Source organism: Tinamus guttatus, unplaced genomic scaffold, assembly GCF_059628265.1.
Source record: "Tinamus guttatus ecotype Peru unplaced genomic scaffold, ASM5962826v1 Tinamus_guttatus_pri_ptg000240l, whole genome shotgun sequence".
Classification (NCBI taxonomy): Eukaryota; Metazoa; Chordata; class Aves; order Tinamiformes; family Tinamidae; genus Tinamus; species Tinamus guttatus.
Genome location: NW_028288774.1, coordinates 15,117,376 through 15,137,164, shown reverse-complemented (window position 1 = coordinate 15,137,164; position 19,789 = coordinate 15,117,376). Strand labels below are relative to the sequence as shown.

Here is a 19,789-nt window from a genome sequence, read left to right as displayed (position 1 = left end):
TAGTACATTGCTTTTTCTTTCTTGGTATTTCCTGAGCAAACAGGGGTCTCTAGATAGCTAGAATCAACTTCCTTTTATAGTGAAAGATTTGCAAAGTGTATGAAGTGGCAAGGAGTTATATCTTCTGCAGCTCCCCCCTATATACATATATATAGTGTAAGTATGTAGAACCACAAGAGAGACTTGTGTAATAAAACACAACCATATTCTATGAGACAATACAGTAATGCTTTTCTGCTCACAACAAAAGTATTTAAGGCCACAGCAACCCTGCTCTCTACTTTAAACAGGACAGGTTAAGTCCAGAATGCCTCTGACAAGTTGTTTGCATCACCTGGCCAAAGAGCAGCAGAGCCTCAGGGAGGCCTCAGGAGACCTGAATTTTAAAGTTCAGGCAGGTCTTTCTCAGGCCCAACTCTCAGTCTGTTTGCATTGCTGCCGCATACTTACTCTCCAGCTGCGTTGCAAGAGCTGTTACATTTGCACTCAGGGGATCCATGGGTTCTGTATTAGTTTCCATTTCCACAGGAGAATTGCTTCTTAAGGAGTCTTTCGGACTTCAAATACAAAATAAAGAAAAAAGTATTAGAAACATTTCTGAACAGCAGTGTGAAGCTTATGCTTAAAGTTATTTTTAGTCTATCACAGCTACGAGACCTAGAACTCGACTGAAGCTGAATGATGCCAAGACTCCTACAAAAGCGCAAAGGAATGCCAAGCACAGAACTCAAGTAACACAAAACCCACCAAAACTGAGCTCACAGTGTTTGTTTTTTTTAGTTTTGTTTGTTTTGATTAAAAGCAGTGGAAACTTCCTGGCTAAATATGGCACATTAAGTATTCCTGGCTCCTCACAATGTTTTCAACATCAACTGTCTTTGTGAGCACATTCTTTGGGACCTGAAAGATCCAAAGGGTTTTCTGCAGGGACTGCCAGCGGTTCTCAGTCATCAGCAGAAGGGACTTTATCCTGCAATTTGCTTTTCTAACAGTAGCTAGAGAAAAGCCACAAGTTGTTCATTCTGAAGGAACGCAGATGAGACATCGAGTTTTGACCATTAAAAACACTTCACAGCTAAATGAAAGCAAGAACAGCAATTCATAGGTTTTACCTCGGAGCTTTTTAAAGCCCAGGCAGACAGATCATGGCCAGGAGCACAGAGGCAACACTCTTCTGCTGGGAAGAGAGGCTTGTTCAACTGCTAACACTTGGCAAGTCGAAAGAGCTTGTGCTGGGTCTAACAGGCTCACCTCAGTGAGGACGTGAACTCCGAAAAGGAAGCCCAGCCAGTTTCCTTTGCTGGCATGGGCTCCTCCGTGCTCCACACGTCAGACCCGACAGAATCCAGGTTGGCACCGTGGGCTGTTTCCATGGGCACATCAAAGTTTGCTGACCAGTTGGGTGCTAAAACACAAACAACAGCTTCATTAGCAACACACTGCTGTAAATAGCACCAATATCCATATCCTTAATGCACCGAATCTCTATAAACACCCACCCAGAAAACAGCAAAATTCTTAGCTATAGACCTAGTGCACATGCAGAAGTTCTCTGTACAGGCAAGAAGTGAACACATTTCTTACAAGGGAAATTCTGCTGGTAAGGCTCATTTTAAGCGCAGTAACTCAGAGTACTCTGAAAATACAACACAACTTGTCTGAAGAACATAAGCAACAAACAACATTAGATCACAAATACAATCCCACTAACCTAAAACCAACATTTGGATCATCCTCAACACTAATTTCTAAAATAACAATCTATATATTTTAGATCCTAAAGACTTTCCATCCTTTATTTGCCATTTCCTATGCATGTTTTCCTCCACACAGGTAAACGAGCAAGCCAGATTAAAGATGGACACAAACTTCTCATGCACTAACAGCACTGCTCAGTTTCAGAAAAGCTTAACATCTTTCTGAACTGTAATTGCTGGGATTTTAATTATCAGAGCAAATTTGACTTCAAAGCGTCTAATTTAGGATAGGTCAATTCAAAATACTTCACCTACCCAAGGGAGATTTTTTTTGATTAACACTTACATACAAAAAAACAGGCTGAAAAGGAAGCTCTGACTAGCAATTAGAAATTCCAACCCAGGCAGATATGGGAGGAGACCCACATGGATCAAAACTTGTTTGACACACAGATGCCAACGACACCAATCTGACAAAAGAAAAGAAAACCCTTAACTTTTCCTTCTATTTTAATATTTATTTCCTTACAGTCTAGATAAGAAACAAAGGGCTTATTTACCTACAGATGTTGCCAAATCAACTAAAGGCAGTTTGACTTGTACGTTAAAACTGACAGAATTGTCTTAAGTGAGCAAAGTTTCCATGTAAGAGTCTGATGCACATCTTAAACATAAGATTCACACATGAAACAAGACAACTAATCTAGGGTTGTCTACTTAAAAGGCCCTGTAAGGTAAAATTTGGTCTGAAAGGCTTCCAATAAATATATATTAGTATTAAATTCCAAGCTTAGTAACCTACGCAGGCATTCAAAATGGGTAAGTTACCTTTTTTCAACCCCTTACCCCGTTCCCTTGAAGGGGGGGGAACCTGAATTTGAGACAATACTGTAGCACAACTACTACCCAATACTGGCATATTCTCAATAGTCTTTACAATTATAAATCTATATAGCTTGCTGTAACTCTGAGCAATTGGGATGAGAGCTACCTACGTTCATTTAAGTCTACTTCCATTTTGTCCTCAGTATTGGTATGCGATTCAAACAGGTCTTGTTTCGTTCCATCCTCTTCCTCAGAGTCTGTGCTTTCCTCGCTGTCCGTACTGCCCGAGCTTAAAACGCAAAGGAAAACGGTTAGCGCTCCGTGATTAGCATCTGACCCAGGGCTCAGTTAAACACCATCAAATGACAGAATGAAGAGAACTATCAACTAATAGATGAACCAAGTTACAGTTTATTAGCTGCTAGCCAGTCAATCTCTTTTCCCTCCTGGCCAAGAAACAAGGCTTTAGATTTGTCATTTCATCAGGTAGAGAGGTTTTGCCTTCCCTCTCACAAGAAGCAGCAAACAAAAAACCCCACAGATTTTTGTCACTGCTGCCAAGCAAAAGGCAGCCGAAGAGGAGAGCAAGGAGTCACACCAACATTATCTGGAAGAGATCCGTTCACCATCTCCATGCTAGACAGAAGCACCAAAGAAGGTGCCTAAATATAAAATTGTTCCAGCCCATTTAACAACACGTAGCTCAAGCTTTTTGAAATCTAACAACCAACCCAAGCATCCTGGGACATGGGCCAGCTACCCACTTCACAAATCCTCTGGAAATCTCTCTCCCTGGAGAGCAGCTCTGGCACCACCAACCCAAGGCAGCGTCAGAGGAGGTCCGAGCCACGTCCCACTCGTGGCCGTGACAGCCAAGTGCAGCCCCAGCCGCCCAGGGCAGCTGCTGCCACCTGCGGCAAACAGAAGCTGCAGGAGACCAGCATGAGGCTCAGCCCTCTACTTACTCTCCAAGAGCATCTGAAATGCTATGCCAGAAAAAAATAGGCGTTAGGAATTATGAAAAATGAATTTATGAAGAGTTATGCCAGAGAGCCACTGTGCAAGCAGGCAACTTGAAGCAGATGTGCTCAGTAGTGAGGACTGCCTTTAGTACAGTTGGGATGAGAGAGTAAGAAAGAGTTACCTGGAACGCCGCTGGGATTCTGGTGCAAATGCAATATGTTTTTCTTCCCAGATATCTTCTTCATCAGAGCCACCATCATCAAACTGCTGTATCCGCTCCTTACAGCATGCCTCAAACAAGGCTATATTACCCTAAATAAATATATACAACATCATATATATGGGCTCCGTATCTATGACTAACTACTACTACTTGGAAACATGCAATTATTCCAAAGAGACTTAACCCAGTGAACACAGTTATTTCCCAAAAGCGCAAAAAAAGGGCAAAAAAAGGCAAAAAAGGCAAAAAAAAAAAAAAAAAAAAAACACAGAAGGCCTCGGTAACTTGCAGCTTGTCAAGAAAGCCCTCAGTGACACTTGTTTTAGCACCATGCTACAGGAACAAGGCAAAGGAGCTGTTCCCTAAAGATGACAGGATGGACAAGGAAGTGTAACAAGGACCACTGCCAGAACGCTGGGGTTGTAGGGAAGTTCACAAGGCAGCAACTGTCCCCTTCCAGACACAGCAGCTGCAAGGGCAGAGCCCCATACTTACACTTTCATTCGTATTGAGGGTAAAGTTGATATCTGACACTCGATCAAAAGAAACACTGCAAAAAAGGAAAAAAAGCAGATATGTATGCAATAAAACAGAAGAGAGATGATCTAGACACAAAAGACACTTAATTTTCAGAGACCTCCAGTTTAAGATGCCTCTAGGCAGTGATTAGCTGTGTGAACACAGCAAGCATCAAACACTGTGCTGTTACGTACTGGAAAAAAAAGGCAGCAAAAAAGGCACCGGGAAAGTGTTTGAGCTGACCACTAACTAGCACGACACATCTCAACACTCTGCACAGCTCTACACGAGCAGTCCCAACTTCTGCTGATTAAGTTCACTACTCTAAGATGGATCAGCCCGGCAGTGGGCAAAGCGACAAGGGAAATCCCAACTTCCATTTCTTCAAGGAAAACCCAGACATCTTTGTTATTTTTAAGCCGAACACTGAAAAGAAGTCAATCCCTGCCCAAAATGAATGCAACATGCTAGGTCTTAAAACTTTGTGATATTAAACCATCCACAGAATTTCAACAAGTGAAAAACAAATATTAAAAATTGCATTAAGCAAACAATCTTTTGGGGAAGTAAGAAAGAGGAGAAAAACGTGGGAAATTCTCCCAGCCCTTCCTTCTCCAGCCCCCTAGAGCGGTGCGCTTAGCTGAGCGGGTTCACTTCCTCCCCCAGCGCCCACTGCGTTACAGGCCTGCGAGGAAACCAGGCGAGGGAGCTACGGGATGGCAAATGTAACGATCTGATACCAGTCACATCCTGATGCAATCACTTTGACAACCTCCTGATACAGCAAGTTACTGGGATGATGGCACTGAGCTGCAGGGCCCATTTCTGCACAGCACTGAGCTGATTCCAGCTGCAGCTGATTCCTGCACAGAAAAGTGTCCACCTTAAAGCAAAGGGCATTTCACCAGCAGTTGAATTGGGCCGATACATGCGACACTAGCCCACCTACCACATACCTCAGATGTGGTTCGACAACACTTCGGGGAACATCTTTCCAGCAGGATCCTACACCACTGCAGGCCTGACCCGAGCAAGGGGGTTCTGATCCTCCTCTTGTAGGGTGCATTAGCAGGGAAGGTAGGGGTTAAATAGCTAATGTAGAATAAGCTGAGTCTTAGAGCACAAGGACCCATGATAACTGGCAGAGTCCGGATGTCTTGCTCATGGCAGGGGCAGAACCCTTGATAGATGGCAGGGTCAGGATGCCCTGCTCATGGCAAGGTCTGGACCCTTGATAGGTGGCGGGGTTAGGGTGCCCTGCCCTCAATCAGGATGATAGGGGGGCTGCTTATCCAGATGTTTTAATTCAGCAAAATAGATAACATTAACAAGAATGCAAAACAGGAAAACGGGAGGGGGAACACTCTTGGGTAAGAACGGTATAAAAGAGGGACGCTCGAAGTGGTCGGGGTCCGTGGTGTGACCCCTGCGTGGGAAAGCCCGGACCCCAGCTAGCTGGTAATACTTATTATCTTTCTTCTATTAATAAAAGACAATATATCTATGGTGGTTGTCTCTCTCTCCCTGTCAATTCGGATACCGGACCTAACATTTGGGGGCTCGTCCGGGATCCGAATGCAGGGGAGGAGAAAGAGATAGAGAAAGATAATAAGTCAAGGGAGGCCTCAGGGGGTGAGAGTGAGCCGACAGAAATCCAGGTGGACGCACCGAAGGATAGTCGGCTGGAGTCTGAGGGAGACGTCCCTCAGACTCCCACGAGAAGGAAGGGTGGTTGGTTAGGTTGTTTGGGAACACCGTATCTCCTTAACGAAAGGAGACCGGTGTGGGAAGGGAGAATTCTGTTAATAATCGCCCTTACTGGTTTACTGGCAGTTGTATTAACTTTGGTTTTAAGCGACGAGCTTGATACAATGGGACAAGGGAAATCCACCCCTTTGTCATTTATGTTAAATCATTTTGGATATGTTAAACGTCGGGCACATAATTTGTCTGTAGAAGTGTATAAAAACTGATGGGAGGCATTTTGTAAAAGTGAGTGGCCAAGTTTTGATGTAGGCTGGCCGAGAGAGGGAAGTTTTGATTTAGAATTAATAAGGAGAGTAAAAGAGGTAATAATGAGACCTGGGTCAGAAGGATACCCAGATCAATTTCCATATATAATCACATGGGAGGATTTGGTTCTGTATCCACCCCCATGGCTGAAACCTCTTTTGGGGGAGGGTAGGAAAGACGGAAAAGTTGATATTTACGTAGTGAGAAAGGAAGATGAAGAAGGAATATCAAGTACCACCCATGCCTTCCCAGTTAGAACGATTGGAACAACTGGGCCACAGGGACAGCGTACGTATCAATACTGGCCATTCTCTTCTAGCGATTTGTATAATTGGAAAAGTCAAAACCCCTCCTTTTCCGAGAAACCGGGGGCGTTAATTGATTTATTAGAATCCATCTTGTTCACGCACAACCCTACCTGGGATGACTGTCAGCAGCTTTTAAAAGTGCTGTTTACGACCGAAGAGCGTGAGAGGATCCTGACCGAGGCGCGAAAGTTGGTGCCGGGAGAGGACGGGAGACCCACCGGGCAGCAGAACCTTATCGATGAAGGATTCCCATTGGTAAGACCACCGTGGGATTTTGAACAACCTGAAGGTAGGGAGCGTCTCCGAACATACCGGCAAACGCTGATGGCTGGGTTGCGGGCGGCGGCGCGTAAACCTACTAACTTAGCAAAAGTAAATGCTGTTAGGCAGGAAGCCGAGGAAAGCCCTGCCGCTTTCTTAGAGAGAATATTAGAGGCGTTTAGACAATTCACTCCTTTAGATCCTATGAAGGAGGAGAATCGGGCAGCTGTCATCTTGGCATTTGTAAATCAAGCTGCCCCGGATATAAGAAGGAAATTACAAAAGATTGAGAGGTTGGGGGAGCAAACCTTACAGGATCTTTTAAAGGTAGCAGAGAAAGTGTACAACAACAGGGAGACTCCAGAAGAAAAACAGGAGAGAATAAGAAGGGAGGATTGGAAACACCAGAGGGAAATGGCTAGAAGATTTTTTGAAGCAGGAGAAAAATCAGAGAGGCAAAGAAGGGGACCGCCACCCCCCAGAGGAACAGGGGTACGGTTAGGAAAGGATCAATGTGCAATTTGCAAAAAGAAAGGACACTGGAAAAATGAGTGTCCAGAAAAAGGAGAAAGGAGGCCACCTAGAGTACTGGTGGCAAAAGAAGATAGTGACTGAAGGGGCCGGGACTCGGAACCCTTCCCCGAGTCTTGGGTAGAATTAGAAATGGAAGGGAAACGTGTAAAATTTCTGGTAGACACAGGGGCTGAATACTCAGTAATAAATAAAGCAGCGGGGAAACTATCGACAAGGAAAGCTCGAGTACGAGGGGTAAATGGGAGTAAGGTATATCGGTGGACATCAGAAAGGAAGGTAGATGTAGCTAATAGACAAATCACGCATTCATTTTTGTATATACCGGAGAGTCCGGTACCCTTAATGGGCCGGGATCTCCTAACTAAATTGGGGGTAAGGATATATTTCGAGGACGATGGGGTAAAGATCAATGACCGGGAAGGACAACCGATACAGGTCCTGACTGTTAGATTAGAGGACGAATATAGACTGTATGAAGAGAGGAAGGAAGAAATTGGACCAGAAACTCAAAAATGGATGAGGGAACTCCCAGAAGTATGGGCAGAGAATTCAGGGGTAGGAGAGGTTAAAGGGAAAACTCCTCTGGTCGTGGAATTAAAACCAGGAGCTCACCCGATTAGGGTTAAACAGTACCCAATGACCCCTGAAGCTCGACAAGGGATAGCGAAGCACATTAAAAGGTTACTGGAAGCTGGCATTCTGCGTAAATGCAAATCTCCTTGGAATACTCCTCTACTGCCAGTAAAGAAGCCCGGAGGAGATTTCAGGCCAGTTCAAGATCTGAGAGAAGTTAATAAAAGAGTGGAGGATGTGCATCCTACAGTCCCGAATCCATACACTCTGTTAAGTACGATGCCACCAGATATGGGATGGTATACAGTTTTAGGCTTAAAGGATGCCTTCTTTACCATCCCCCTGACAAAATAGAGCCAGGAAATGTTTGCTTTTGAATGGGAAGATCCCGAGAGTGGATATAAGGGTCAGTTAACTTGGACCCGATTACCACAAGGGTTCAAAAATTCACCGACTTTGTTTAATGAAATACTGCAGGAAGATTTGAGTGAATTCAGGAGACAGAATCCTAGTGTGAAATTGCTTCAGCATGTGGATGATCTGCTGCTAGCAGCAAGAACGAAAGAGGAGTGCGAGGAAGGTACGAGGAAGTTGTTGCAAGAATTGAATAAACTAGGATACCGAGTAAGTGCTAAGAAAGCTCAGCTATGTAGTCCTGAAGTAACATAGCTGGGATATAAGATACGAGATGGTAGGAGATGGCTAACTGATGCCATGAAAGAGACTGTTCTTCGGATTCAGGAGCCCAGATCTCCAAGGGAGGTTCGAGAATTCTTGGGGACAGTAGGATACTGCCGTTTGTGGATACCTGGATTTGCAGAGAAAGCGAAACCTCTGTATGAGGCGAGTCAAGAGAAACCGGACTGGCAGTGGACAGAAGCTATGGGAAAATCTTTTGAGGAACTGAGATTAGCCCTGCTAGAGGCCCCTGCACTTGCACTCCCGGACCCAGCCAAGGATTTCCATTTATATGTGAGCGAAAGAGCGGGAATCGCTAAGGGAGTGCTAACTCAAAAACAAGGACCTTGGAAAAGGATAGTGGCGTACTTATCAAAGAAATTAGACCCAGTCACCGCAGGGTGGCCCTCGTGCCTTAAAATCATTGCAGCCGTGGCAATGATGGTTAAGGACGCAGACAAACTCACGTTTGGGCAAAAACTGTATGTAACGGCTCCTCATTACGTAGAGGCATTACTCAAACAGCCGCCTGAAAGATGGATAACAAATGCTAGGCTGACTCATTACCAAGCCTTACTTTTAAACCCAGAAAGGATTATGTATACGTCCCCAACGACTTTAAATCCAGCCACTCTCCTACCTAACCCAGAATATGAAACACCTGTGCATAATTGTCAGGAGGTGTTAGCTGAAACTGCGACGGTGCGGGAAGATTTAAAGGATGAGCCGCTGCAAGGGGGAAAAGTGTGGTTTACAGATGGAAGTAGCTTGGTCGAGCAAGGAAAAAGAAGGGCGGGAGCTGCAGTGGTAAATCAGAAGGGAGAAATAGTTTGGAGCCAGCGTTTACCAGACGGCACTTCGGCTCAGAGAGCGGAACTGATAGCCTTGGCTAAGGCACTAGAAATGGCAGAAGGAGAGCGAGTGACGATTTATACAGATAGTCGCTACGCATATGGGACAGTGCATATACACGGAGCAATATACAGAGAAAGGGGATTTCTTACCTCCGCAGGAAAAGAAATCCGAAACAAAGAAGAGGTTTTGCACTTGCTGTCAGCTTTGCAGAAACCAAAAGCAGTGGCAATTGTGCATACCTTAGGACATCAGAAGAAAACCGATACGATAAGTAGAGGGAATGCAGCTGCAGATAGTGCAGCCCGGCGAGCTGCATTAGAAGGACAAATACAAAGGGTACTAGCCCTGACTCACAACACTTTAAGAGAAGAAGAGGAAATTGGAGAGGATGAATACACCCCAGAGGAGAGGGAGTGGATTCAAAAGGTCGCAGAAAAGCAAAGTGCAGGAGAAGGACATTACGATACAGAAGGAAGAATGTTAATTCCTAAGCGGTTGGGACAGAAGATGGTGCAACAGTTACACAGTACCACACACTTGGGGGAAAGAAAAATGGGACTGTTAATAGAAAAGTTCGGGTTGAGATTCCAAGATCAGAGGAAAATATTAAGAGGGATAATAGAGGGATGTCAAGCATGCCAGGAAATGAAACCATCGAGGGTCAGGAAGGTACACGAAGGTATAAGGGAAAGGGGTGGTGAGCCTGGAAGGCATTGGGAAGTAGACTTTACAGAAATAAAACCAGGTAAATACGGATATAGATATCTGTTGGTATTAGTAGACACCTTTTCAGGGTGGGTGGAGGCCTTTCCCACTAAGCGAGAAACAGCCCAGGTGGTAGCAGTCCCATATATGCAAACGGGACATTCTGTGGGACAAATGGGACAGTCGACGGGTTACAACAACGATTCCCTGCGTGTGGGATTACCCTTAGGAGCATATGGGGGGGATCCATCAGGACAGGTACATAAGAGGACAGATTTACTATGGAATAATGGTACTGCTAAGGCCTTGCCAGATGGAGTGTTTTTAATTTGTGGGGATAGAGCATGGCAAGGAATACCTAAGAATGCCTATGGGGGACCGTGTTATTTAGGGCAACTGGCAATGATAGCCCCGTCTAAAGCTAAGTTGTTAACTATGAAGCAGGAACAAAGAAGGCAAAAGCGTTCCCTTGGTTTAACACCGGAATGTAATGATAATGTACAATTAATATCTGTAACTGCGCGGGTTGCCTTAGCTATCTTTGTGCCAGGAGCTGCAGCAGGAAATGCATTAAGGGGGCTTTCGAAGTTAGCCTGTTGGAGTGAGAAGCAAGCAAATGCTACAACCGAGGTATTGGAACAACTCCCGATTGATCAGAACAGCCTGCAACACGCACTACTACAGGACAGAGCGGCTATAGACTTCTTGCTCCTCGCCCATGGACAGGGATGTGAGGAGTTTGAAGGACTATGTTGTTTTAACCTGTCGGACCATAGCCAATCGATTCAACAACAATTGCGCTGGCTCAAGGAACACACTCAGAAGATAACACGGGAAGAAGGACTGATGGACGGATGGCTAGAGTCGTTGTTTGGAGGGTTACCTGGGTGGATATCAGGACTGATAAAAGAAGGATTACGCGTATTTGTAATTCTGTTATTACTGTTACTGTGTATCTGTATAATGTGGAAATGTGTAATGGGGATAATGGAAAAAGCTACAAATCGAGTTAATTCTATGCACATAATGTTCATGCGACAAACTCAGAAAGATCGAGAAAGGATTCTCTGATATTAGCAAAAGAAAAAGGGGGGAATGTAGGGTGCATTAGCAGGGAAGGTAGGGGTTAAATAGCTAATGTAGAATAAGCTGAGTCTTAGAGCACAAGGACCCATGATAACTGGCAGAGTCCGGATGTCTTGCTCATGGCAGGGGCAGAACCCTTGATAGATGGCAGGGTCAGGATGCCCTGCTCATGGCAAGGTCTGGACCCTTGATAGGTGGCGGGGTTAGGGTGCCCTGCCCTCAATCAGGATGATAGGGGGGCTGCTTATCCAGATGTTTTAATTCAGCAAAATAGATAACATTAACAAGAATGCAAAACAGGAAAACGGGAGGGGGAACACTCTTGGGTAAGAACGGTATAAAAGAGGGACGCTCGAAGTGGTCGGGGTCCGTGGTGTGACCCCTGCGTGGGAAAGCCCGGACCCCAGCTAGCTGGTAATACTTATTATCTTTCTTCTATTAATAAAAGACAATATATCTATGGTGGTTGTCTCTCTCTCCCTGTCAATTCGGATACCGGACCTAACACTCTCCCCCAGTCCCAACACACCCCAGGGTGCAGAGATTTTCCCTTTTCTCTACTCAGCCAAAACCTCTCTCATTTCTCCTCCACTTGCTCTGACCACAGGAAAGTGTCTGGCCCTTGGGCACAAAGGTAGATTTACAATGCCCTTCCTCGCTGTTTCCTGGAGAAAAGGGCGCTCACCGACATGTTGTTCCTGCTGCCTTTTCCAGGTGAACTTGGAGGCAGAGCTGCAGCTCTGCGGTGGCACACAGACCCAGAGGGGGAAGAGCTCACAGGCACAAGAGGGAAGGGCTGGGCTATGGCAGCAGCGCACGGCTCTCAAGGACAGAGCTCTGCTCTAGTTACTTATTCCCAGCTCCGTGTTCTCCCGCCAGCCCAGGCGGGCACGGCATGGCAGGGAGGACAGGCAGGTGCCGCTCAGCGGGTGTTCGGGGCACTGGAGCACTCAGTCCAGTAACACAAAATGACAGGACTCACTGGCCATTGCTCCACATCAGCATAGGCTGCTGGTCACCATCAAAACACAAATACCAAGTTAAAAAAAAAAAAAAAAAAAAAAACAACAAAAACCACACTCCAGCATAACGTTATACTCACTTGCCGATGTCATCTTGATCAGCAAACTTCTCATCGTTGAAGCCAAACTGGTCAATAAAATTGGACGTCATTTGTTGCATCTGATAATCAGAAAAGGCCTGGCAACCCCAGGACCAACGACAGTGATATAATGATTCTAATAATACTCTAGATACTATTTGCCCATTTTGCTCCAAAGAAATACAACTCTCTAATCTAGACATACAGAACAGGAAAAGGATTTGTCTGAACCTTTACAGTTTAAGAGGTGACACTGACTATGCACCTGCTCACACTTACCCAGGGGAAGGCCAGTCTAATAGCAGCTCTTAATAAGAAAGTTAAATCTCTAGTCTAACCACATCTCCATCAGTACCTTTCCAAATGCACCCCGGATAAACAGCACTAAAACTGAGTTATCATCTGGTCCTTAGACACTTTTAACAGTGGTATTTCCATGTGCAAAGTCCATCTAGAAACCATCTCTCTGCAGAAGAAACTCAAGGCAATTTAAGAAATTTAATGGGCTTGTCCTACCCTAGAGCACAAGGCAGAGCCATATGAATGCCACTTGCCAATGTAAATGAAAACAAGACATGAAGCTCATACCATGAGCTGGCTATAAATCCAGCATGCAGTTTTAATACAAGTGCCTACAACGCATAAAATGTAGCTCTAAACTGCTAAGTTGCCCAAGAACAGGAAGTTTTAGCCTGTGCTCTCAATATATTTTCAACAGAAATTTTAAATAGGTCTCTGTAGAGAGGGCAGCACAGTAACTATCCTCCTGTTACGTACCCAAAACATCTGCTCTCACGAGGCCCAGCCTGCACAGGCGGCCTCGGCTTTGGAAGGAGGCAGAGTTGTGCTAAGCCCGTGGCTGGCAAAGGGAGGCACAAGTGCTGGAAACGCAGATCGTGTAGCGACAAGGTGGAAATAAGCGGGCAATCCTTTCCTGAAGCAAAGCTTCCAGTGCCAGAGAAAGACAGCATGTGAAATACTACTGGCACAAGGGATTTTACATACCAAGACTAGGCTGAAGAAAAGCTTCAAGCCAGCTTTAAAGTTTCCTTGGAAGTCAGACAGATAAGTACTCTGGAGGGAAAATTTTGAAAAGTTCCCCACTGTGGAGTGAAGGGTCTTCATTAAAACCCAAACAGCATCAGATTGGATTTGGATACTGCAAGAAAAAAATCCTAGCAAGTGTAATTCAGCACAGGCCAAAGCTACATTTGACAAACAAACCCAAGGTTAAGTCAGTATTTCAATTCTTTACCCATTTCCTAACAGGGGCACTTAGACCTTGAAAGTTTACCTCCTTGTCCCATCCTTTCACTATTGGCCCATGCAGGGGTATGCTCGCTGAAGTCAAAAACACATTTATCAAGGAGTCTGCATAACCAGACCATGCTCTAAGTAACTTCCACGCATTCCTACCAGCTATTCACCTTGTCTAACTCTAGATTTCACTACCCTAGCTCAAGGGTAAACCCTAGGAAAAGGGTGACAAGCTGTAAGGACACGGCAGCAGGCCATCTGCAGCAGATGAGCTACCTGCTGAGACACACAGCACTTAAGGGGTGCATGAAAAGCACAGATACATTTAGAGATCTTACTTTCTCACCAGAGCTGCTACAGAAGGCACCCGACCTATCAACTCTGTACTCAGGTGCATCTTACACACGCAACAGCACTGAAACGGACAGAAATTGAACAAGAATCTCTTAGAGCAGGATCCACCACCCACTGTTAAAGTACAAAAGTCATTATAAGGTTTATCTCCTACTGCTTCTATAAAAAGTCAGTTTTTTTGCTCAAGACCATATAGTTACAGCAAAGGTTTTAGTTAGAGGTAAAGGTTAGAGCACGATTTTGGTTAACAGCCCGAACACCCCTGCGCCCAGCTCGTACCCACGCTCTCATGCCCATGGCTGCGTGCCACCAGGACCCGCTCCTTCCCACGGAGGGGACACCCTGTGCGGAGAGGGCAGGGACACTGGAGAGATCACTGCCTCCTCCATCGAAAATGGCAGCAGTGTAACCACATCACCCCAAAAACACCCCAGAGAAACACGCCATCCCCACATTAAATCAGTTAGGAGGCTACAAAGCTGTCAGACACTCAAGCTGAAAGTAGCTTAGGTCCAAGTTTTTGGGCTGGCCAATCCCTGAATTGTCTTGGCATGCAGACTAAGTGAGTAAAGGAGCAGAGATCTGCACGCGCAGCACGACCAAGGGCTAGAAATCCTGAGTTGCTCCAAGACACCATGACTTGGGTGAAAGGCCATGCCTCCAGGTGCCACAGGAGACCCCACATGAGTGACTTGGCTTGCAAGCAAATAATCTGAAGTCTAAAAGAAAAAGCAACCAGTTCCACTGAAGAAGTATCTTGACAAAAGAGAAGCTGAGGCTGTTAGAATTCAGCTCACCTGCTGCAGGGAAGAGTCCTGTGAGAAGCCTGTTTCTTTAAAGTCAATTTCATCATCGCTGGATGAGTGGATATGGCAGGTAGTGACCTAGGCAAAGGAATGGAGTCAGCAGGTTAGTACACGAGAGCAGCTCAAGTATACCTGCACTATCTGGCATAGTCTTCCATTTAATCTCAAAATATAAAATTATTCAGTTTTTGCAACTGCCTTGCCACATAAAAGAGCCTCAGAAGTGTTTCAATAGCAGCATTCCATGCATAAGAGTCACTGAAATCTTCAGTTACACACAGCAGTTTTCTTCCTTTCCAGTATAAACACTTCCTTTCCATGAACATCAAAAAGGATATCTATAGCACTTACAAAAACAAAGCTCACCAGATTCATACATGGGGTGTGGAGGGGGAAATCTACCCTCAAAAACAGAAAGAAAGAGCTTTACATATAATACACACACACACACTTACAATATTCACTTGCAGAAGTAAACCCCAAATTGTAGCAACAAAGACCACTTTGAACATGACCCTGGAGCAGGCAGGTTTTTTGAAGGGGACAGTTTGTTCAGCCACGCTGCTCCCTAAGTGCCACCCACAGCACGGGAGTCCCCAAGGAGCCTTAGCCAGAGTGGCAATGAGCTCAAGTGCCAACAGCTGAGCCCTGACACCTACGCATGGAGCACCAGGTCTTCCTGCCAGACACACCATTCTCGCAGGACACCACTCCAAGTGGGGGACACGTGCGGTGCAGGTACCTTGTGCTTTTTTCCCCCACTTTCTGCTCTTCTTTCAGGACAAGGCTTGTTTAAAAGCCCTGTCATTCTGCGTGCTTCACTCTCACACATGTACCCCCTTGCCATCTGCCCACTAGGGCCAGGCTGCTTTCGGGCAGCGTAAACACAACAGCTCAACACAGGTTGCTGCTCCGCAGCCACAACAGCAGCAGCACATCAAGTACATCACGCCTTGCCAAGTCTGCACTTTTTAATGCAGTTATATAGGACTTCATCACAACTCAAGCAATCCTCAAACCCCAAGTGCTGACATACTTTTAGAGAGCAAAAAATTAATCTGCTCCTTCTAAAATTGCAATCTGTAGCAGGGGGATGACAAAGGGAATGTTGCACACACTCCAAGGACACTATGGATGAGGAGCCGCTTATTTAGTTTCAGGCACAGGGAAGAAGCTCAAGGCCAGTCCCCTGGTCAGAGGCTCGGACCTTTCCTGCCCCAGGCTCCCTGCAAACCAGCCACGCACGGAGCCATCGGAGAGCGACTTACACCTCATCTTTCCTGACAGCTGCCGCTGCGCAAACCCAGCAGCAGAACCCCCCAGCATTGCTCAACCCAAACCACCAAACCATTACTATGGTTATGGAAGAATTATCCCAGTAGTTTTTTGGAGGAATGGATTGGAGTGGGATATCAAGAGGACAAGAACGACCCCTGCAAACTCCAGCAGCTTCAGGTAGGTGAGCAAGCCTGCTGCTCAGGGGCAGCACTTCCCAGCATCCTGCAGCTATCAGGGCATTGGCACTCTTCAAAAATAACTCATCCTAGCATAGGACATTTTCAGTCCTGTTTCCTGCAGTTACTGAGGGGGATTTTCCACAAGAGAAAGGAACGACATGGCTATTTTTAGGGGAATTAGGAACAATCCATCTCATTAAGCTGTATTTTTAGGCTGAGGGGAGGTACATTCTTCTTACCTGGTATTTATGTACCTCATGAACATTCAATATCATGACTAGTATTACTGAAAGAACACTATAAAAAGCCTTTTATTTGAAAAAAGTCTCTTGGGCAGACCTAGTTATTACAAATTGTACAGTGCTCTTCACTATAGTAGTGCCATTAAATACATCTTGTCTAAAGATAAGGTGAACAAGTACCCCTACACGTGTTTCACTTGCAGCTGTATTTTTAGCTAGGTAAGTCTAAGCAGGTAAGCTCAGAAAATAAGTGCCAGCTGCTTGCATCCATTAATGGCAGCAAAGCCAAAAATAAACTCCCGGGGAAGTCTGCAAGCTGCCTGAAGAGCCCAAGATTGAAGCAGGCACATAGCAGAACCAAGCCCGCAGTTACTGTTGCTTCACAAGAGGTAACCTGAACTTGTTAGAGACACCAAAAGCCTCAAGTGGGAGAGAGTGGGGCGAGAAGATGAAAGGAATAAAGTGCAAGTCCTCGTGTGCGGCGCCCCAGGAGCACCTACTTTGCTCCATTACAGCAAGAGCTCTCGTCAAGCTGAAGGGCTGAAGTGTTGAAAATCCTCATGAGAGCAGCTGTGTCAATAGCTCTGGAGAGCAAGACGTGTTTATGCATTTCCTACACGAGCTCCCATAAGCAGAGCTTGTGCCGCCCGGGCACCGTGCGCACAGCGAGCTCCAAGAGCAGGCGCAGTGGAAAGCCCAGCTGCAGCCGCCGGGCCAGCCCTGCTCACGTGCTCCGAGCGGACCGTGCTCGGCCGCTCGCCCCGCGCAGGGGAGACGTCCCCGAGGGAAGAGGGCCTCCTTAGTGACCCAGCTGCAAGAGCCAGGCGAATCCACACTGAAGTTTCCTGTCCTGGCGATGCTGGGAGGCTGCACTTGAACATTTTGCAGATACAAACACAAACACTTTTCATCCCAAGGTGCTTTAAAAAAAAAAACTTGGGAGAGGAGGTCAAAGACTCAGTCTCCAGACCATGGTCTGTGGGGACCAGAACACAGGGCAAACAAGCACCAAGACTGGGGCTCCCCTTTACACTCAACTCTGTAAAACGAGTTTTTCCCCCCCCCCCCTCTTTAAACCATCTCCTGTCACATTTTACTGCTTGTTAGCATTTGTCTTTGAAATAAGCGCCAGTTATCTCTCATGAATCTCAGCTCAAAAGAGCAGAAAGAAGATGAATCTTAAAAGTTCAAAACCAGTCACTGTATTTCAAAAGTGAATTTCAGACATGAGAATGTGTTTTAATGCTTTATATTTCCATTCATCTGAATTTTGTGGAGCTTTAAGGGGAGTCTGCTGTTAAGTAAGTCCAAACAACAAAGTATCTTAAAAGTTAAAGAAGTGATATAATGTTATTAAGTATAGACCAGCTTAAAATTCAGCCTCTTTAGATGAGGTTTCTCTTGGCCTTGGTCCAGCTGAAGAAATGTCTAAACAAGGGAAAAATTAATTACATATGAAAAGTTAAATACTACTCTATAATTTAAATATTTAAAAAGTTAAGTTGCATATTAAATCTATTATACAAAAATGCACTACTGTATATATACTGTACAGGAAGTCCTGCACTCGGAGCAGACAGGAGGTTTCAGGGAAGCCAACCCAGGTGTGAGGACCAGCCTCCTCCTCCTCAGGGGCTGTCCAAGAGAGGCTGCCCAGTGAGCTACTGCAAGGCCCTCCTAGGAAGCACTGGTGATGCAGCCACACTGAGGAAGGAAACTAGAGACCTAGCAGCCTAGCTATTCGATGCGCTTGCTCACACTACCTGGAGAGCAGCACAGCAGTTGGAAAGACTGAAGCTAAGGCTGGGTTTGCAGCACAAACAGGGGCCCCAGGGAAACAGTAACGACTTGCAAGCTTACCAGGTCCACTGTATTCCTTTTATTAGTTTCTCCTAAAGAGCTTGTGCAGAATGTCTCCCACCGCTCTCTGACCTCTTCTGGAAGCTCTAGGACAAGAAACAGGCAGAAATATTTATATAGAAGTATTCGTGACAGTGAAGCATCACTTAACTTTTAATTGGTCTTTTCTTCTGAGAGAAGCTACCAGAACCAACATAGGGACCCTACATAGAAATCCCTATGGATTACTCTGCCCAGAAAGCAAGTTTAAGCTAAGCAGGTCTGTTTCTCTAATTTTTTTTTTTTTTTTTTTTTAAAAAGGGATCTTTGCTACAATTCAGGCAGTTTGGAGCAAACAAATATATGTTTAATGATAGCTGATTTTAAATCGTATGGGTCAGAAATCAACATTTTCCTTTTACCCAAAACCCGCCTTTTAATGCGAGTAGGAGCCACTCCTCCCAGAATGGCCAAGGAGAGCCGTGAGAAGCTGGGTCATTCCCCCTACCTTTGAGGAGCTGCTGGACTTGCGCGCTGTTTGGCCCCTTGTCAGTGCTGTGCACGATGCAGTTGGCTATCCTGGTGAGGTGCCCCATGTAGCCGTGCCGCCTTCCTCCTTCGGCCCTGCAGCGGGGAGAGGGGGCCGCACCGCTCACGCTCACGGCCCTTAGGGCGTCGTGTCGTGAAACGCGATGCTAAAGCCTAGGTGATCTTGCATGCCCCTAAGGGTTCTCCAGCTGAGCGGCCACAGAAACACTCCAGAGTAACACAAACAAGTTGAGCAACTCTAAGCTAGTTTAGAAAGCTAGCAAGCATGTAAATCATCACCAAGGAAATGCCCAGTATTTGAATACATTCCTTCTGCTTCCTCTTTTTTGCTCATATGCGAAGCTAGGCAGCACAGTCAGATCCAGACAAAATGAACAGCAAAGCCTTAATTATGCATCAAAACCAACACACACACACAGCCCTCAGCCGTGGAAAAGTATTTTTCAACATGGTAATTCCCTTAGCTTAATTGGAGCTGTAAGCCTAAAACTGTCAAAAGCAACACCCTGTGCATTCTAACATTGTACAGGTCTCCAAATTATTTATATTTAAGTCAGGACTATAGGCTACTGCTTTCCTGAAGTTTACAAGTAACAGTTAAGTACTCACAAAGAGTTACAAGCACTATGGCATATGTGATACTTAACTGACAGATCTGCCTCCTAGAAACCAAAAGCATCAGTTTCCAGACTAGCACTTTAGGTGGCCATGACCAACTGGAACTGCTCCAGATCCAACCAATGTCAGATTAACTCCAAACCTGGGCTGAACTGCCAGCAGTTAGCTGCAAACCAGTCAGACACTTGCTATCTTTCCCTTCCTCCCAGCAAGTCAGTGTATCGGTATATTCCAGCAGAAGAAAGTTTCTAGAGCTGCTAGAAATAGTATTAAGTGATAAAATGCAAGGGCATAAAAAGCCCTGACACCACACTTAATCCAGAAG

General features: G+C 45.5%; 1 protein-coding gene across 5 annotated transcripts in view; it reads right to left on the bottom strand.

Moving 5' to 3' along the window:
• PPP6R3 (protein phosphatase 6 regulatory subunit 3) overlaps window positions 1-19,789 on the bottom strand; it is a 53,384-nt gene that overhangs the window by 5,167 nt on the left and 28,428 nt on the right. For 3 of the 5 annotated variants that reach the window (XM_088525918.1, XM_088525916.1, XM_088525917.1), the window contains 9 exons: window positions 18,806-18,921; window positions 18,319-18,404; window positions 14,751-14,837; window positions 12,343-12,440; window positions 4,204-4,258; window positions 3,667-3,797; window positions 2,693-2,811; window positions 1,252-1,405; window positions 451-557 (listed from right to left, as the gene is read on the bottom strand). In XM_088525918.1, coding sequence (XP_088382044.1) covers window positions 451-557; window positions 1,252-1,405; window positions 2,693-2,811; window positions 3,667-3,797; window positions 4,204-4,258; window positions 12,343-12,440; window positions 14,751-14,837; window positions 18,319-18,404; window positions 18,806-18,921 — 953 coding nt within the window. Of the gene's footprint in view, window positions 1-450; window positions 558-1,251; window positions 1,406-2,013; window positions 2,168-2,692; window positions 2,812-3,666; window positions 3,798-4,203; window positions 4,259-12,342; window positions 12,441-14,750; window positions 14,838-18,318; window positions 18,405-18,805; window positions 18,922-19,789 lie in introns of those variants that run through there. The other 2 variants (XM_088525919.1, XM_088525920.1) reach the window with 2 other exon arrangements.